The 15,959-nt window shown below is 41.2% G+C and overlaps 1 protein-coding gene across 9 annotated transcripts in view; it reads right to left on the reverse strand.

The window, feature by feature from the left end:
- PIKFYVE (phosphoinositide kinase, FYVE-type zinc finger containing) overlaps positions 1-15,959 on the reverse strand; it is a 74,623-nt gene that overhangs the window by 15,277 nt on the left and 43,387 nt on the right. For 8 of the 9 annotated variants that reach the window (XR_012044384.1, XR_012044383.1, XR_012044381.1 and 5 more), the window contains 17 exons: positions 14,791-14,891; positions 13,539-13,610; positions 11,779-11,950; positions 10,228-10,406; positions 9,637-9,750; positions 8,224-8,332; positions 7,957-8,111; positions 7,338-7,428; positions 6,258-6,318; positions 5,403-5,546; positions 5,115-5,235; positions 3,886-3,981; positions 3,059-3,142; positions 2,501-2,592; positions 1,669-1,833; positions 1,044-1,103; positions 414-590 (listed from right to left, as the gene is read on the reverse strand). Coding sequence is in view for 5 of the 9 variants with exons in the window: in XM_072874724.1 (XP_072730825.1) it covers positions 414-590; positions 1,044-1,103; positions 1,669-1,833; positions 2,501-2,592; positions 3,059-3,142; positions 3,886-3,981; positions 5,115-5,235; positions 5,403-5,546; positions 6,258-6,318; positions 7,338-7,428; positions 7,957-8,111; positions 8,224-8,332; positions 9,637-9,750; positions 10,228-10,406; positions 11,779-11,950; positions 13,539-13,610; positions 14,791-14,891 (1,993 nt within the window). In the remaining 4 variants the exon portion in view is untranslated. The remainder of the gene's footprint in view (positions 1-413; positions 591-1,043; positions 1,104-1,668; positions 1,834-2,500; positions 2,593-3,058; positions 3,143-3,885; positions 3,982-5,114; positions 5,236-5,402; positions 5,547-6,257; positions 6,319-7,337; positions 7,429-7,956; positions 8,112-8,223; positions 8,333-9,636; positions 9,751-10,227; positions 10,407-11,778; positions 11,951-13,538; positions 13,611-14,790; positions 14,892-15,959) is intronic. The other variant, XM_072874727.1, reaches the window with a different exon arrangement.

A 15,959-nucleotide genomic window follows, 5' to 3' on the forward strand; every position in this document is an offset into this window, starting at 1 on the left:
TTTGTTTTAACTAGGGGCCTAGAATCAGCCACAGTTAAAAAAAAAATCCTATAAATCGACTATAGCATGTGGAATTATAACAAACACCATGTCTTTAATAACCAGTTTTCCTTGAATTATACTCAAGTTGTTTTCTGAAGCCTGCCTAAGAAAGTACAACCCTTCTGCTCAGCTGGCCTCCCTAGCTACTACTACTGAAAACAGAACTACATTTTGTTCTCCTGCACATACAAAGAGACAAATAATCTGATCCTGAAGACCCCAGGACAATCCACTTAACTTTCCATTCTGAGTGGCCACTTCACAGTCAGCAACCCTCTGGCTAGAGGCAATCAGGGATTAAACGACACACTAACCACCACCATCCCCAAATAATACTCTCTAACTACAAAGGGAGAAGCAGCTGCATTTACCCTCAGTCACATAGAACGCAGCTCCAGATTTGCCACCTCGTGCCTGCCAGGGCATAGAGTGAGAGAGAGATCGGATGAAGTCCTCTTCACTGCTTCCCAGTATCACTTCACGCATCTTGTGAAACTCGCCAGCATAATAAATCCGGCAGTAGAACTTTGCATTTGCATCTGAAAACTCTGCAAAAACAGGTCTTCCTCAATAACAGCATGCAATACTCACTGACTACCTGAGATGACACTTAAGAGATTTTACTGATGTCTAGAATAATATTATTGTGCTAAACATCCCTCTCTCACACATATTGTACTTTGGAAGTTTAAACCAATAGGATTTAAATGGAAAACTTACAGGAAAGTCAACCCCCTTTAGGTTACCTCACAGTATATGCCATGGGAAAGTGTCCAGACAAAAGATCAATTTAAGAAAAAAAAAAAAGTTTTATGGAGTATTTTTGCAACAGAGAGATTGATTACAGTAAGTAAAGAGTGCATTGCTCTATTCTTGATTTGTTTTTCCTTCCTGCCCAATACAAAGAAAAAATAATTATCAACTTCAAGATTTCCATTACGTTTGCATGAAGAAAAGAGTTTGTCAGCTACAACTTCATGTTATTATTTACAACTACTCACGGAGTTCCACATGGGGATTCACCAGCTGTTTCTTCTGTCCATCTCCTCCATCTACATCATCTGAAGGCAATAAGGGACCATTCAGTCAGGGTTGTTCATTATTATTACTGAGAAAGCCATACTACAAGAAAAATATTTTCTTTTTTCAAGAATACAGAGGGAACTATAAATAGGGAATCAGAGATACAGCTATAATTGTATGATACAATACGTATGCTAGAAGGGCACTGCTGTTCATGGGACACATAAGTACAAGCTTTCTCTTTGATTTCTCTTCATTCATTTTCCATGATCTGAAACAATGAAAGTTAAACAGGGAGCAAGGAAGAGAGACTGGGCTGCTTAACTAGAGTCAACTCAATCCAAAGGCATTCAAGCCCAGACTACTCAATGTCCCTATAGTTACCAGGGTTTGAAAGACCCTATTTCCCTTCCCATAAAGCAAAGCAATGTCTTTACGAGAAACCTACTTTTCACACTCAAATCGTTCATTTTCAGTGCATGTTGAATAATCTTGGACTGTTAAAAAAGTATGAGCAGGAGTGCATTCTGGGCCTTACAAGTATGAACGAGGTTTGGGAGAAGTAACAGTCCCAGACAAAAGATGGACTCAACTGTCTCGTACCTTGAGGCTCCGCTCCTTGGTTTTCTGCTCCCTCTTTGCCCATCTGTCCAACCTGGTAGTAGGCACTGTCAGCACCACGTAAGGTCTCTTTCTTCTGGGAAGACAGGTCCGGGCTCTTCCCTCCCGTGCCACGGAAAAAAGACAAAACACCAGATGCTTTCTTTGCTAAAGTGAAAAGGAATAAAGAAGTTGGCCTTGGCATTTCCACAGCCAGTTTAATAAAAGCATGATTCACACAAGCATTCCCCATTCATTGTTCTAACTGGAGGAATGATGTCATTCAACTGTAACTCATTTGCTATTCTTCAGGCAACCAAGGTCCATCAGGTTAGCTGACTTAGTGTTCTGAGTAGCATTCCAGAATGCTGAGTCATTTGAAAACACAGACCAAGCATGAGCATCTTTAACATAGTAAGAACCTCACTTCTCCATTTCAAAATATTTTCATTGCCATCTTTTTAAAGAAGGCAATGCCAAAAGAGGTCAGAACGTATTATGGGCATCCTACCCCACTGAACAGGCTAGAAGAAGGCTGAACAGGCAAGAACAATCCAAGGTCCGCTACAGCATAACATATTAAATCAAGGAATGATAGTCTGATCTCATAAGAATCAGAAAAAGCCATCATGGGCACAGACTTCAAAAAAACAAACACCACCACCACCCCCTTCATGTTCTACATCAAGTCAACTCTAAGACTAGTTACAATTTCAACTCACAATGCATTTTTTGTTCTAACTTAACTTTCACAAAAGCTAGAACCCAGGTTAAGTGGACTCAAGTCTGAGCTGAGATTAGCATCATGGATATGACTTTGGCAAAATGGTCTTACGCTGTTCTGGTTCTGCATTGCGATTTGAAGGACCCATGTTAGCCTCAGGCAGGCGGACAGGGCTACTGCTCTTTGGTTTGCTGTCTGACATGCTGAAAGGAGAAAGGAAAAAAAAAAAGGTCATGAGCCCAACATATATTGCCGCCCAAGATACTACTGCTTTACTCCTGTATGTTTATTTCTCCTCCATGCCTAACACTAAGTACTGCTAAGGGAAGAGGCTACAGTTTAAAGTTGTAATGGTGTAGGACTTCCCAAAGTTGCCCTCCGCCACCTCCCTGAGAAAAAACAGTTAGGGCTCTGTAGCAACAGTTCCATCCATCACCACAGGAAAGGTAAGCAGGCCCAGTAATCCCAGTCAAGGGATCAGACAATGGAGCCAGCACAGTCCCTGACATGAAATGGAAACTCAGATACTGCAAGTATGTGTTGGTTACATGGAATGTGTCAGATTCCATCAGAAAGGCATATTTTGAGGGTCCTTCCCCATCCTAGTTTTGGCTTATTCACTACAATCACTGTGCCTTCGCTCTATGTACTGTAGTTCCTGCATGTAACCTGTTCGGCTGCAGTCCTTCTTCAGAACTGTTCTTCAGAGATGCTTTGGACAACTCATCCAGGGCATTTCTGTACTCCTTGCAACTGAAGGGGAAGGGGGGGGGGGGGGGAGAAAAAAAAAAAAGGAAAAAAAAGTCAGCTGTTCTCTGGGAGACTCTAACACCAACCCAAAGGTTCAGTTCAGAGACAACCACAGGAAACAAAGACCAACAGTAGAAAAACCTCTCCTTCATTTTTTCTTACAATTAGAACTTAGTTCCCTTAGAACACAAGCTGCTCTAGATCATACTGCAGAAAAAATCCCCCCTTGCTTCTCCCTCTCCTACAATTTAGGAATGCACTTCTTTAAAAGTCTGCTGCCTTGTGGCATGCAAACCCCAAGATTTACTGAAGCAGCTGGTTTGGAAAGCTGAGTAGTAGCAAGAGCTGCTACGACCAAAGGTAGGCAAGGGACAGACTACAGTACGAATACCTAACTGTTGTTCCCTAGCTCAGTTGCACTTCCTCCAGGCTGGAGAGCTGAGCAAAATTTAGTTGAACTTCTTTCTCTAACAATATCACATTACAGGGAACACTACACAACAAATTCATTTTTGTGTACTAGAGTTCAGCAAGAAAAGCCCCAAATCCAGCTGGAAGTTGGAAAACTTACTTTCCATATCTCAGTAGTAAAAGCTGAGAACTTCAGCTCTGGCAGAAACTCTCAACACAGCTGAGTGAAGAAACTGTCATGCTTGTTCCCTACCATTAGGATTTAAATATTCCTTGCACAGAAAAGCTGCAAAAGTACAACACATGTCAGATAAACAGCAAAATCACACCAGTACCTGAGAGCAAAAGCTATGATGGAGCTTGGTTCTTTCTCACAGACTGCAATAGGTACACGTTCATGCTCATACATTAGGTAGTGCTTATCCGGGTCACTAAACGAAAATGACATAGGGAGACTGTTAGTAGATCGTAAAAGTTTGTGGAAATAAAAGGTTAAGTTTTGATCAAAACCCAGATCTCATCACTGCACTCCCAGGCACAAGCTGCAAGTCTCAGCATGGAACCAAAGGTCCCCAGATCAGCTTCTCCCAATAGACACATTCATAGCTATGTGGTTAAATCTAAATGGTAATGTGTTAGGGAATCAGCACTTCAAGCAAGCTGCTTATATCAGAAGACTAGCTCCAAGTTAGAGTAAGAGTCTATTTCTGTTTAGCAGCCACTGTTTCTAATGGCACCAAAACCTGCCTGAGTTTGTGTTGGCTGTCCTGCAGTATAGCCTGCAGAGCGAAGTTCGGGGACAAACCTGAACTCTTTTCTGAACAAGCAGTTTAGCACAGAAAATTCCCAAAAGTCTCCTCGGTTTCTGTAAGATTTTCTTTTACTTCTCTGTAGGGTTCAGTCATTTAACTTTTACCTCATTAGCCCATGGCCTCCACTACTATGCTGGGGGTAAGATTCAGAAGTTAAACTCAGGCTGCCAAACATTAGGCTCACATCAAATGAGAAACACTACAAAGCACACAGACCAAGTAGCTGAAAGACTTTCCAGCCTGCCCATTTTCACATGAGAGGGGAACTTGAGGGCACATGCAGTAGCCATTGAACCTGACCTACACCCAGACAATGCCAATTTGAGTCCAACCCTTGGAAGAGGTCTGGAAGCAAAAACAAGAGGCAGGCATGTAGCTTTAGTAAGTATTTGCTAAGGAAGGACATTTCTGCTCCCTCCCTGCAGCAATGAAGTCAGAAGGCACCTTTCTCCCCCTTCTCCCCACCCCTTCCCCTCCCACAAGAGTTCTGAGGAGGCATGCCTGCTAGGAGGAGGAGAAACTGATAATGTATATGCACAAGGGTGGATCATTAATAAGAAAAGCAGGTAACCTACAAACACCTAGATGGGACACAGAAAACTTCTTGCCTTGAGGAAGTTCTATAGCTTATTCAGAGGCAAACCCAAGTGATGACTTAAATTATATACTGAGCAAAGGAAACATGCATGACACTGTTTGCAGTTTGACCAGGCTGCTAATTTTGCACATCATATATATTATGCAGTACTTACAAGGGAAATGGAATGGGGTTATAGTTGTTTCCAGGCAAAAAGTTAGCCAAAATAGCTTTCATAGTAGACTTCTCCTTCACTTGGCTGTCTGTAGATCCCAGTGAGTGTCCATCAAACACATCTGGAACAATAAGTTAAGTCAGCACCACAATATCAAACTTCAAGCTGTAAATTCAGAAGGAAGGTTGCAGACCACAGAGTTACCAGATTTGCCGTCTCCTAAATGGATCTCATACACTTGCCACAGAGAAGCACGAGAAAGCATGCAAGACCACAACTGGATTATACCTTCTGAGCTGCTTGTTGTATCCTGTTCAGACAGTGTGTTGGCACCAGTCATATGCTCTGACACAACCTCTGGAGGGGTGGGCAGCTGAAGATGGGTGGAGCCTATGGAGCTCTGACTTGATAAAGTAGTCAGGAAATGATCCTCTGAGGGTACAAGAACAGTTAAGGACAGAAGAAAGCAACTTACATGGCTGTCAGAAGCAATATTGCTTGCTCTCAGGCCAAGCTATCACCAGTGTCTACTTTCAAGAAGTTTTTACTTAGAAAGCAGGTAAGTCCACCCAGAGCAAAGGAATAGGCAAGCCGATCAATGTAGCACATAACCTCCAGACAATGCATACGCTTATGCCCACTACCTTCAGTTCCCACAAACTCTCAGTATACCTCACAGATAAGAGGTTTCAGCACCCATAACCACAGAAGAGGCAAGAGGCTTCTCCCAGATTCCATGTAGTTATTCAGTTATTTAGAAAGCCTCTGAAAGTTTTTAAACTCAAGTTCAAAGGAAAACCCTTGCTGGCCAATTTAGTATCATTAGTAATTCAGCTTCATATTAGAAGGAGATTTTGCTTTTTACAATAGTAAGCTAGAAAGCCTCTGAAAGTTTTTAAACTCAAGTTCAAAGGAAAACCCTTGCTGGCCAATTTAGTATCATTAGTAATTCAGCTTCATATTAGAAGGAGATTTTGCTTTTTACAATAGTAAGCTAGAAACTGGCTTATTCCCATCTGACACAATGGGGATTCACTGTTTCTCTAAATTATCAAATTTGACAAAGGCTCCCATGTGTCAAGGAAAGGGTTACAGCAAGCTTCTTTTGATAGCTTAAGAAAAATAAACAAACAAACAACAGACCTTTCTCTCCATTTTGCAGTGCTGGAGAAGCATTGCGTGGGGAAGCATCCATGCTACTGATCTAGGCAGAATAACAAGATACCAATGTTGATGCCAAGCTCTTTACAGCTGTAGCCCACCCTCTGCGGAACACTTGGAAAAGCAGAGGTACCACAGCAGAGCACTCCCACCCACTGCACTGTCACTGTATCTGCCACCACATGAAAGAGACAAGGCAACAGCAACCCAGATTCACAAGATGCTTGACTGCTATCATCTCTGTATGCTGCTTTAAAGACTACACTCTTCCTCTATATAAACCTACTTGCTGCTAGATCAAGGTTAAGTGTGTTTTAGCATCTAACAAGTATGTGTTAAGCGGAAAGGACATGTATGCAAGCAGCAGGGCAAATCCAGGGTCTCGTGGGGTTTCTTAGTGCACCTTGCTAATGTTAGATCTATTGGGAGTTCAGTGTCTCTGTATGATGCTTATATTGTACTGCCTTGCAGTCTGGACATTTTCTCAGAGTACCCAAAGGGTGGTAGTTCAGCATGTTGGCAACTGTACCCTTAGACAGAGCTCTTGAGGCAGCAGTCAAAAATCATTTATACTTCCCTTCAGCCAGTTCCCACAGGACACATCACAGAACAGAGATGAACCTGCAAATTCATTATCAGTCCTTCCTGTGTTCTTTGCTCTGCCTCTCCTGATAATTTTTGCCTTTTCTTTTTCACAAGGGATAAACCTGATGCACAACAACCTAGGGTCTAATGAGGTGACCTCCTTCCTATCCAGGCATATGCCTGACAATGAGTGCAGCTCTCCGCTGTCAATATTCAGATTAACACGACACAAACACCACAGAAAATCAAATCCTATTCATACTTAGTCTTCTTCTGTGTAACATACTACACAGAAGGTTCTTGGTTCACATCTTTAGGAAAAGATACATATACTAACATGCAATTCAAGCTTTTACAGCTGAAAACTACATGATGCAGTAAAACAAGTTTACTAAGTGAACTGAAGCCAGTCTTAAGACTATAGTGTTGCCCCAGGAAAAAAAAAAGTTTAAGTAGCTTCTAGCCTGCTAGTCATACCTTGCTTTCTTCACCTTGCCTCAGTCTCCCAGGGCTGGGTGGTACTGATGGACGTTTTCTCCCTTTTTCTTGTTGGAAGAGATCCTGCAATCTTAAAAACAAAACAAAACACAAAAAAACCCCAAAGAAAAATCATTCAAAAGATAGGCTACAGGTATTAGCTGTGAAAGGCACAAGTTATGAAGTTTCTCCATAGTAGAATACAGTCAAGCATGCCTTCACAAGTCTTTACTGCAAACTCAGATGGTTGCTAACATGTGCCAAAGCTATGTTTCAAATGGCCAAAACCAGAACATTTTCTTCACCTCTGAGATAATTTCACCCAATTAACTGCTTTCCCATGCTCCCCTCTTCCACCTTGATTCAAATGACACTTTCTCCTCTCAGATGCAAATTGTGCTCTACAACACAATACTTTTATTATCTGGCCTCAAATGACTTTCTGTTCCAATCAACCAACTCTGTGGTCTTAACCAGTAGAGGACAATCAGCACAAGCTGTCATAACACACTCTATTTAGCAACTGCACTACAGGGAGAGAAAGTACAGAAGAACGTCTTCCTTTCTATAACCAACACAGTAGCAGTGTTGCTCACTATTCCAACATGTGTCCTCCTACCTATTATTCCAGGCTTGTAGCATCTCACAAAGTCCTTGCTTTTTAGCTATCAGAGACTCAAAAACAGATTGCAGCTGTTGAGGTGTGTCTAATGATGATGAAAGCAGCCTTGCTTGGATTTTCTCAGTCCAGTTTTGAAACTCCCCCTCTTCCATCTGCCAAAAGAAAAGCCATCAGGGTTCTGTGACCAGAGATGACACTAGATCTGAGTGGCTTCTCCACACACTTTGCAGGCCATGGTCTGCTAATGCAGAAATAGTCCATTACCTCCTTTTGGGCAAAGAGGTCTTCCATCTTCTCTTCTCTTGTTTTGCTGAAAGTATCTGTTTTCAGAGAAGCAAGGCGATCATCAACAGCAAGATACACTTGTGACACCCTGTCAACAGGGATGCAAAGAGTTAAGCTGTGACTACTTGGAACATCTTCAACATTCTTTAATAAGAGTCTGAATATGTTTAAGAATATGAAAGATGATATCTGACAGTCTTCTGCACAGTAGGCTGTTCCACTGAATTTACAGGGAAAGCTGGACAAAATTCATTAGTATAGCAGAAACCTAGAAGTTACACACACTGCCATTCGTCTTTACAACTTATTCTTAGCAATGGAAGTTGTCAGAAAGCAATACAAAGGTCACAAGCACATTACTAGCAGAAGAGAACTGTTGTGTCATCTGTGTCTAGGAAGAATCTGGGACTGCAAGCTACACCTCCACCAGAAGGGCTCAGAGACAGTCAGAATGAGTAACTATTTCAGCTCTGACCAAAGCTCCACAGGTTCTGAAGTCAGTCAGTCACAGAGGCATCAGCCATACAGGAATGCTGCCACCAGGTAGAACAGCAGTCAGGCTGGATTTAACAACAGTTCCCATCATGCCCGTCTCCCACTTTTTTGTTCCTACATTTAGAAGGTGTCTAGGCTTATGGTAGTTTACCTTAGACTACAAGAAGGTACCAGACTGTCTGTTGTTATCATATTCAATAGCTAACAATGGCAATGTCTTTTACACACCAGAGAGTTTCCTTGCCACACGATCAATATAATGAAAATAGTTCTGTTTTGACAATAGAATTGAGCAATGCCTTTGCAGTTTTTCCATGCTGAAGGCAGGATTTAAACTTGGTCAGATCTTCCAAAAAGGAATGTTAGGGTAAGGGTACAAAGTGTCACCTTCAGTTTTCAGATTAAGACTTCTAGGACCACCTCCTCTGTTCCATTTTTAGTATTAGAGGGAGGAATTAGAAATACTTTAGCTATGCTTGAGAAGGTATTTTGTAAGAAAAGGTGACATTTCAGACACCGGCTGATGGTCAACCTTTCAGTGGCTACTTGGCAACATCATTCAGAAACATGCTATATCACTGAAATATCAGTGCCACATTCAGGGATGGAGAACAGAAGAAATCTTAGTTTCTACTGGCCATGTTTAAGCTGAATTGCTGCCAGATGAAATCGTGAGAGATTAGTACAGACAGAGCAGGTAAAGGTAATAAAGAAGAGTCCAATACCACCCCCCCTTAGAAGTATATGCACATATAAATGTGTTTAGAACCATTACTTTTCTATTAAATAATTAATATTTAGCAAATCTTATCTATACTAGCAAAAATGGTTTTGTGTTCTGCTAATAAAAGTCCAAAATACAAATAAGCCGAGGAAGACGTTAAAAACAAAGCTTACTTTTGAGAGAAATCCTTGAGATCCTGCAAAATAGTAACCTTTGACGGAGCCTGCCGTTTGATGTAGATCTTGGGGAGTGGTACACACACTTCAAGCAGCCGGATTGGAGAGTAGCTGAGAAGGCAATACGACAGCTATTAACAATACATAGTCCCCACATAGTACTAACTCTACACCATATTGAGATTTGTGACCCTTATATGAAAGGCAGCACTGTCAATGTGTCCAGGGCTTTAGTTACTTTTAGTAGCAATAACACCCTGTTCATTTATCTCCTAGGCAAAGAGTAAAACCACAGATCATGTTGCAAAAACAAAATTCTGAAAGTTTTCCAAGATTAGACCGGGAAAACTGTTTCCCTTCTGTATCATGAACTGGAGCCATCCATTCTTAGGAACACTGCCCACCCCATCCAGGACAGTGCTGGCACCCACAGTGCCTTCTACAAGCCAGCACACAATGCTGCGCTTGTGGTTATAGTACAGTTGTGCTATCCCATGCTCAAAGTGAAGGACAGACCTGATGAATCCTTACTAGAGCTATGCTTCACATAGTACTGGAGAGAAGGAAGTTTTTAGCAGTGGACCTCACCTGAAAGACGCCACCATCTGATTATAGGAAAAATACTGGTGATAGTCATGGTGAATGGAATGACCACAAGGCTCTGCATTGGCCCTTCGAGTGTACTGGTGCCCATAGAATCTCAGCTCAAGGTATTTTGCGAAAGACATAGACCAAGAATCATTGGAAAGGGGAACAACCGGTGTCACCTGAAAAATTGAAAGCCAAGTGTCTCAATTTCATCCTTCAACCAAGATTAAGGACAGGCTAACCTCGACAGCAATCTAGTATTTCTAGTACCACCAGAAGTACCCATGACCCTGAAGCATACTAAACAACAACAAATATAGTATTTATGCAAAGCTAAGGCCAACACATAGTTACAATAAATCGGATAAACAACTGCTAGTTGATGATGACAGGGGAAAATTGGGGGAGTGCAAACATATCCTTGACAGAAGCTTATATCTGGGACGCTATTTCTCTGCATAGAGACAATTTCCAGCACCCCAGTCAGCAGCAGTGGTTTCATCATATACTTTTTCCCTGGTGATTCTTCAGCTACAGGTACATTGGTATTGCTCTGCAGTGTATTTCAACTTCAGCAGTGCTTGCAAGCTTAGAGTAGCCACCGCTTTACACGTACTTAATAGCCACAAACATATTAGCGTTTACATGAGCACACAGAAATAAAAGGTTATAGAACAGGTGTATACACAGCAGCGAGGGCTTGCCTTCAGCAATTACATTAACTTCCTCCAGGTATCTTTAAATCCAACACCCATGTTTAAGCCAGCACAAGTAGGTGAATTTAGTCATCCACATGGGTAATTGAGATGTTTTGCATTTCAGGCACTGCATGAATCTTTTTTAATTAAGTTTTATTCTTGTCTCTTTGAAGGCTCTTAAGTTTTACAATGTTTAGCTAGAGATGAGTATCCAGTTGGTAATGTTTTCTTAGCTAAATTACAGAACAAGTTTCAGATAATACACAATCTTACTATCCTGTGTTTTTTTAAAGCAATTTATCATTCCTCTAATAAAGATTTTACTTACTTTCTAATGACTACTAAAGGAAGTCTAGACGTCACATTCACGCAATGCAGATGGTCCAGTCCACAGCAGACGAAAGAATACCAAATGGTTTTAGCCAATTACTAAGCCAGTAGGTCTCAGTGTCTGCCCTTCCCCATACATACGTTCTTTTGATGCTCATACTGATTCACTGCAGGGAAGGGACCACACTCTTCACCTCTAAGAGGGTAACTCAATTTTTTCCATGCGTCAGAAATTAGTTTCCAGCAACATATCAACTCCACTTAAACCTATCCTCTCAGATCCAGGTTTGACACTTTCCAACAGGTCTACCTCACACAAGATGTTTCACCCTCAACAGCCCCAATTGTACAAGAGGAATTTGTAGATACGTGAGAACATCTGTATCAGTAACAGGTTTTGTGCTAGTTTAGCCACAGCTCCAGGGATCAGCACTTTCTCAAAAATGCTGCCTTTCCCTACAAGGCCAGTCACAACAGGAATACTAAATTGGAATAGCAATGATTCTTAAGTCCACATCCTTACCTGTTTGCACAGTCTACACCAGGAGTAAGTAAGAATGGTGTGCTGGTACCCAGGGACCGGGGAGTCCAGCTCCTTTAACACAATTTGCACACAGCCTTGCCCATGAACAAAGCGACGAATGTGGTGCACCATTGGTGTTTCACAGAACATGCTGGGGCATTGGTAGGAAGGCCTTATGGAGAGAAATGGAAACAGTTATGAGTGATCATATGCTAGGTACTGCTGAAGAACTGATTCAACATATCTAATAAGCCTTTTAATATCACAGTACTATAACTTTACTGTAAAAGTTTCATAAGCCTTTAGTGAAGGCTGCTTCTGCAGAGTGAATTGTACTCATTTAGAAATAGCATGTAGGGAAGTTCCCTTGCCAGCAATGGCTGTATAGTCCCAAAAGCAGCGACTGGATACTGGTTGCTATCAGAATCTTTCTATAATGAATCACTTTCTACCAACATATTCCATATAGTCCACAAAATATGGATCAAGCACCTGGAAGTGCTTGGCACCAAATTAGAAGACACTTTGGCAGTGTACCAGAGAAAAGGCTGAGAACAAAGATGTGCCAAAGAGCCTTCAAAATGGTAATGTTTCAGCTCCTGAAGGAAGAAGTGAGCAAAACAGTGCCATATAACCTCTTTGAACAGAAAAAACGCGTGACTTTTCTTTGGATGGGTTTCTTTTAAGTCAGGGAAGAGAGGCTGACATCAGAAAAATAAAAGCTGAATTGTTTAGGTACCAAAGTGAAATAGGGAATTCTTCAAAAACAGAAAGAGCCTAAAAAAGCCCAGATCCTCTTTGCTCATGAAGAAAAGAGAATTTTAATTACTGAAACTATGGAGATATAGAAGCATTCACTTTAGCACACACTAGCTAGTCAGCAGAGAGAAACAAGAACTTAAAAGTGGGCAGCTAAGCTCCTCCTCCTCATTGATCAGCACAAGGAGAAATACTTGTTCCTCCAGAGAAGGCTGAATATTAAGAGCATTTTGCTATTGCAAGTGGCCAATGGAGATAACAGAGTAATCTTGTCTTTTGAGGAGCCACAGCTCACTGAGACTCTGTATGGGGTTCTGGCAGTACTAGTTATTACTGACACATAACAACTTGCACCTCTGTCAGACGAAATAAATTACACAGTACTTTGCCAGGGCTAAAAGTGTTCTGGATCATTTACATTAGCCACCTTGCAGATATAACAAAGCCTTACTCTGAGACATTCAGGTAACACTAAAGGAGTAGTTTTTTTCCAGAATTCACATGAAAGTTCAAATAGGAACCTCAAAAAATTGTGATCAGTACAGTTGCTTGTCTTAAAAAAACAGCCATTTGGAATACATGCTCAGATCCTTAACTAGGCCCTTAGAGTTCTAATCACTACAAGAAAGTGCTAAGTGAACACTTCCTTGTGAACTTGTAAGTCTTGTTTCATAATCTGTTCCACTTCCTCATTAAAGGAAATAAGAGGGACAGGGCCGAAGTGGGAAAACAGTGGATATATTTGCTTGTAAGAAGTGAACATGAGTAAGTGAATTCTTAAATCCAGTTCCTGTTTCACTACAGCATGATAATAAAGCAAAGCAAGCAACAGATTTAAGTGGTAAGCTTTATTAGGACACAAACAGCTCTGCAGACTTGCATGCTATTCTCCTAAGTGCACAGGAAGTAGGGTCTATGAAGAGGGTGGCAGGTCAACTTCACAGAGCTATCAAAAGCTTTTGTTTTGTTTAGAATGAGATTTCGAATAAGTTCCTCCTCACCTGAAACAGTAGCGCTCCAGAAAAATTCCTAGGGTGAGGTCATTTTTCCCATAAAACTCCATGGTCACAATCCTAAAGCAGAGAAAGAAAAGCTTTAGAGGGTGGATGCTGCCACTGTTAGCTGCACAATGGCCTTTAGGTGCACAGATCTGCACCTACTGCTGGCTTGTTTTCAGCCCTGTATACCTTCAAAGGCTTTTTGTCTCCTCTTGACTACCCTTCCTGGATCCCTGCTGTCGAGTTTGCTAATAATGAGATTAGAGTCCTACTAGAACAACTTTAAACTTGACATTTAAAAGTCAAATACAATTCAACTGCACTTTTGAAGATCATGTTCAAGAATATCTAGGCACAGAAGTCTAGACAGCTTGAAGCCTCAAACTCTAACATTTAAACAGTTACAAAAAGGGTACATCCAGAAGATGAAAAAAGCCTTAAGAAAACCTTATTCTTCTAGAAGATTTAATAGCAACTTTTGTTTTCTCAGAACCTGAGGTGACCAAGCCACTTAAAATGCGTAAGTATTAGTTTAAGTGTTACAATTCAGACATCTCTAATATCAGTAAATTACATCCTCTTACTATTGCTGTTTAGTGAACTTATCACCACCTTCTTTGGTTCATTCCTAAGCTTTTACAGGAACTCTAGACCTTTCCCTGCAAGACAGCCATCTCCATGTTTTCACCTGAGCTAGACGATGAAACACCAAGACCTGTCCTGTTCAGTAGAGCTAGAAGCATGTCATAAGTGGCACACAATTAACAAATTACAGCCCCCTAAGCTGGAAATACAGTTAAAGCTCTTAATGCCACTGACTATAATATGAGAATGATAACAATATATTCAAATGCCACTCTCAGATAATACAATCTAGAAGTATTCTGAGATTCTCTCAAGGGTTATTTTTGGGCTTGGACATTCTTCTGCATTTATATACACTAACTCTTCCCCACAAGACTGTGTGCAGTGCCCTCTCCACACATACATTACTCTGCAGTGAAAGGACTAACAAAAGCATTCGGTTTTAGGCTGGGCTTTCTCATTCATGCCTTGGGGATTACAAAGGCCTGGGATACTGCTCTGGATCCACCTGACCAGGCAAGACAAAATACTGTTGGCAACAGTTCCTCTTACAGGATGGGCACAACCTACCAAGGAGTCCTCAAAGAAATACCGCTATGAGGTGAGCACTGACCTTGACTTAGGAAAAAAGATAGCAACTATACAAGCTGTAGAGGAGTAGTTTTCATACCAGGGGCTAACACAAGCACTTGGAGCATTGCTGGACTGAGCAGAAGAGCTACTGAAGAGAACACAGAGCCTCTGATGGTTTACTGGATTCAAGCAATCCACCTGGTAGAGAGAAAACAACTCATTTACTGATTAGACACTTCCATCCACACACAACTTCCGATGACAAAATCCTATTCTAGTAGTTTTATTTACAGACTAACCTCTGCTTGCTCCTTTTGTACAGATTAACCTTGCATTATCTCTGAGCTTCAGGTAGACTTGGCCCATGTATAATTGCTAACTGCCATTTTTAGAACAGCATAACTAATATGCATAATGAAACCAATGCACACACATGTGTTTCTGTGGAAAGGAAGCTAAGGGAAACAGAAAACAACAAAAGCCCTGAGACAAACATCCAGAGTCTCCAAAGTACTGCACAGTTTAGGACACCTAGGAGTCAAAACTCTGCCAATATATTATACCTCAATTACTCATTCAGGCTATAGAAAGACTTGTAACTTTCTGTCCTCTGTGAAAAGATTTACCACACTGCTGCTGGAATGGAGCTGTCTCCCCTTCCACACCCTACAGAACTATGAAGTTACCAAATACTTTTCTTTGATCACTGAATAAATTTAAAACAGCATCAACCAGTCAGATCCAGAGCAAGGGCTAGTCTTACAGTTTGTAAGATTATGGCCTGTGAAGCTCCACAGATTTACATTTAAGCACCAATTAAAAAGTGACTTCTGCTCATGAACTTGGGGGCTGACTGGCTCAGGGACCAAAATATTTGACTACTTCAAAAGATCAATTCTGCTACTCTTGTTCATAGTCTTTTTTCCTGAACAGCTTCCAGTTCAAGAAAGTCCCAAGATCCTTTTCCTCAGATACATGTTAATTGCTTTCATGGCAGTTTCCCAAAATTTTAAATATTTTGATTACAAGCACATATGACATTGCTTTGAAATTTCAGAGATTCCCCCTGCCTCCATTATGAGATGCTCATGTTTCTTCAGATCACCCAAACTTTTAAAGTCAAGTACTTTAATTACAGCCTACTGCTGTTTCCATGACATTAAGCCCTCTGAAGAGGAAGATATTACACTTTTAGAATCACCAATACAAGCAACAAGAAACCTCAGTTTCAGAAACTTCAGGTTTGCTCCCTCTTCATGTACTCAT

The sequence above is a fragment of the Ciconia boyciana genome, chromosome 10 (genome assembly GCF_034638445.1).
Source record: "Ciconia boyciana chromosome 10, ASM3463844v1, whole genome shotgun sequence".
NCBI lineage: Eukaryota > Metazoa > Chordata > Aves > Ciconiiformes > Ciconiidae > Ciconia > Ciconia boyciana.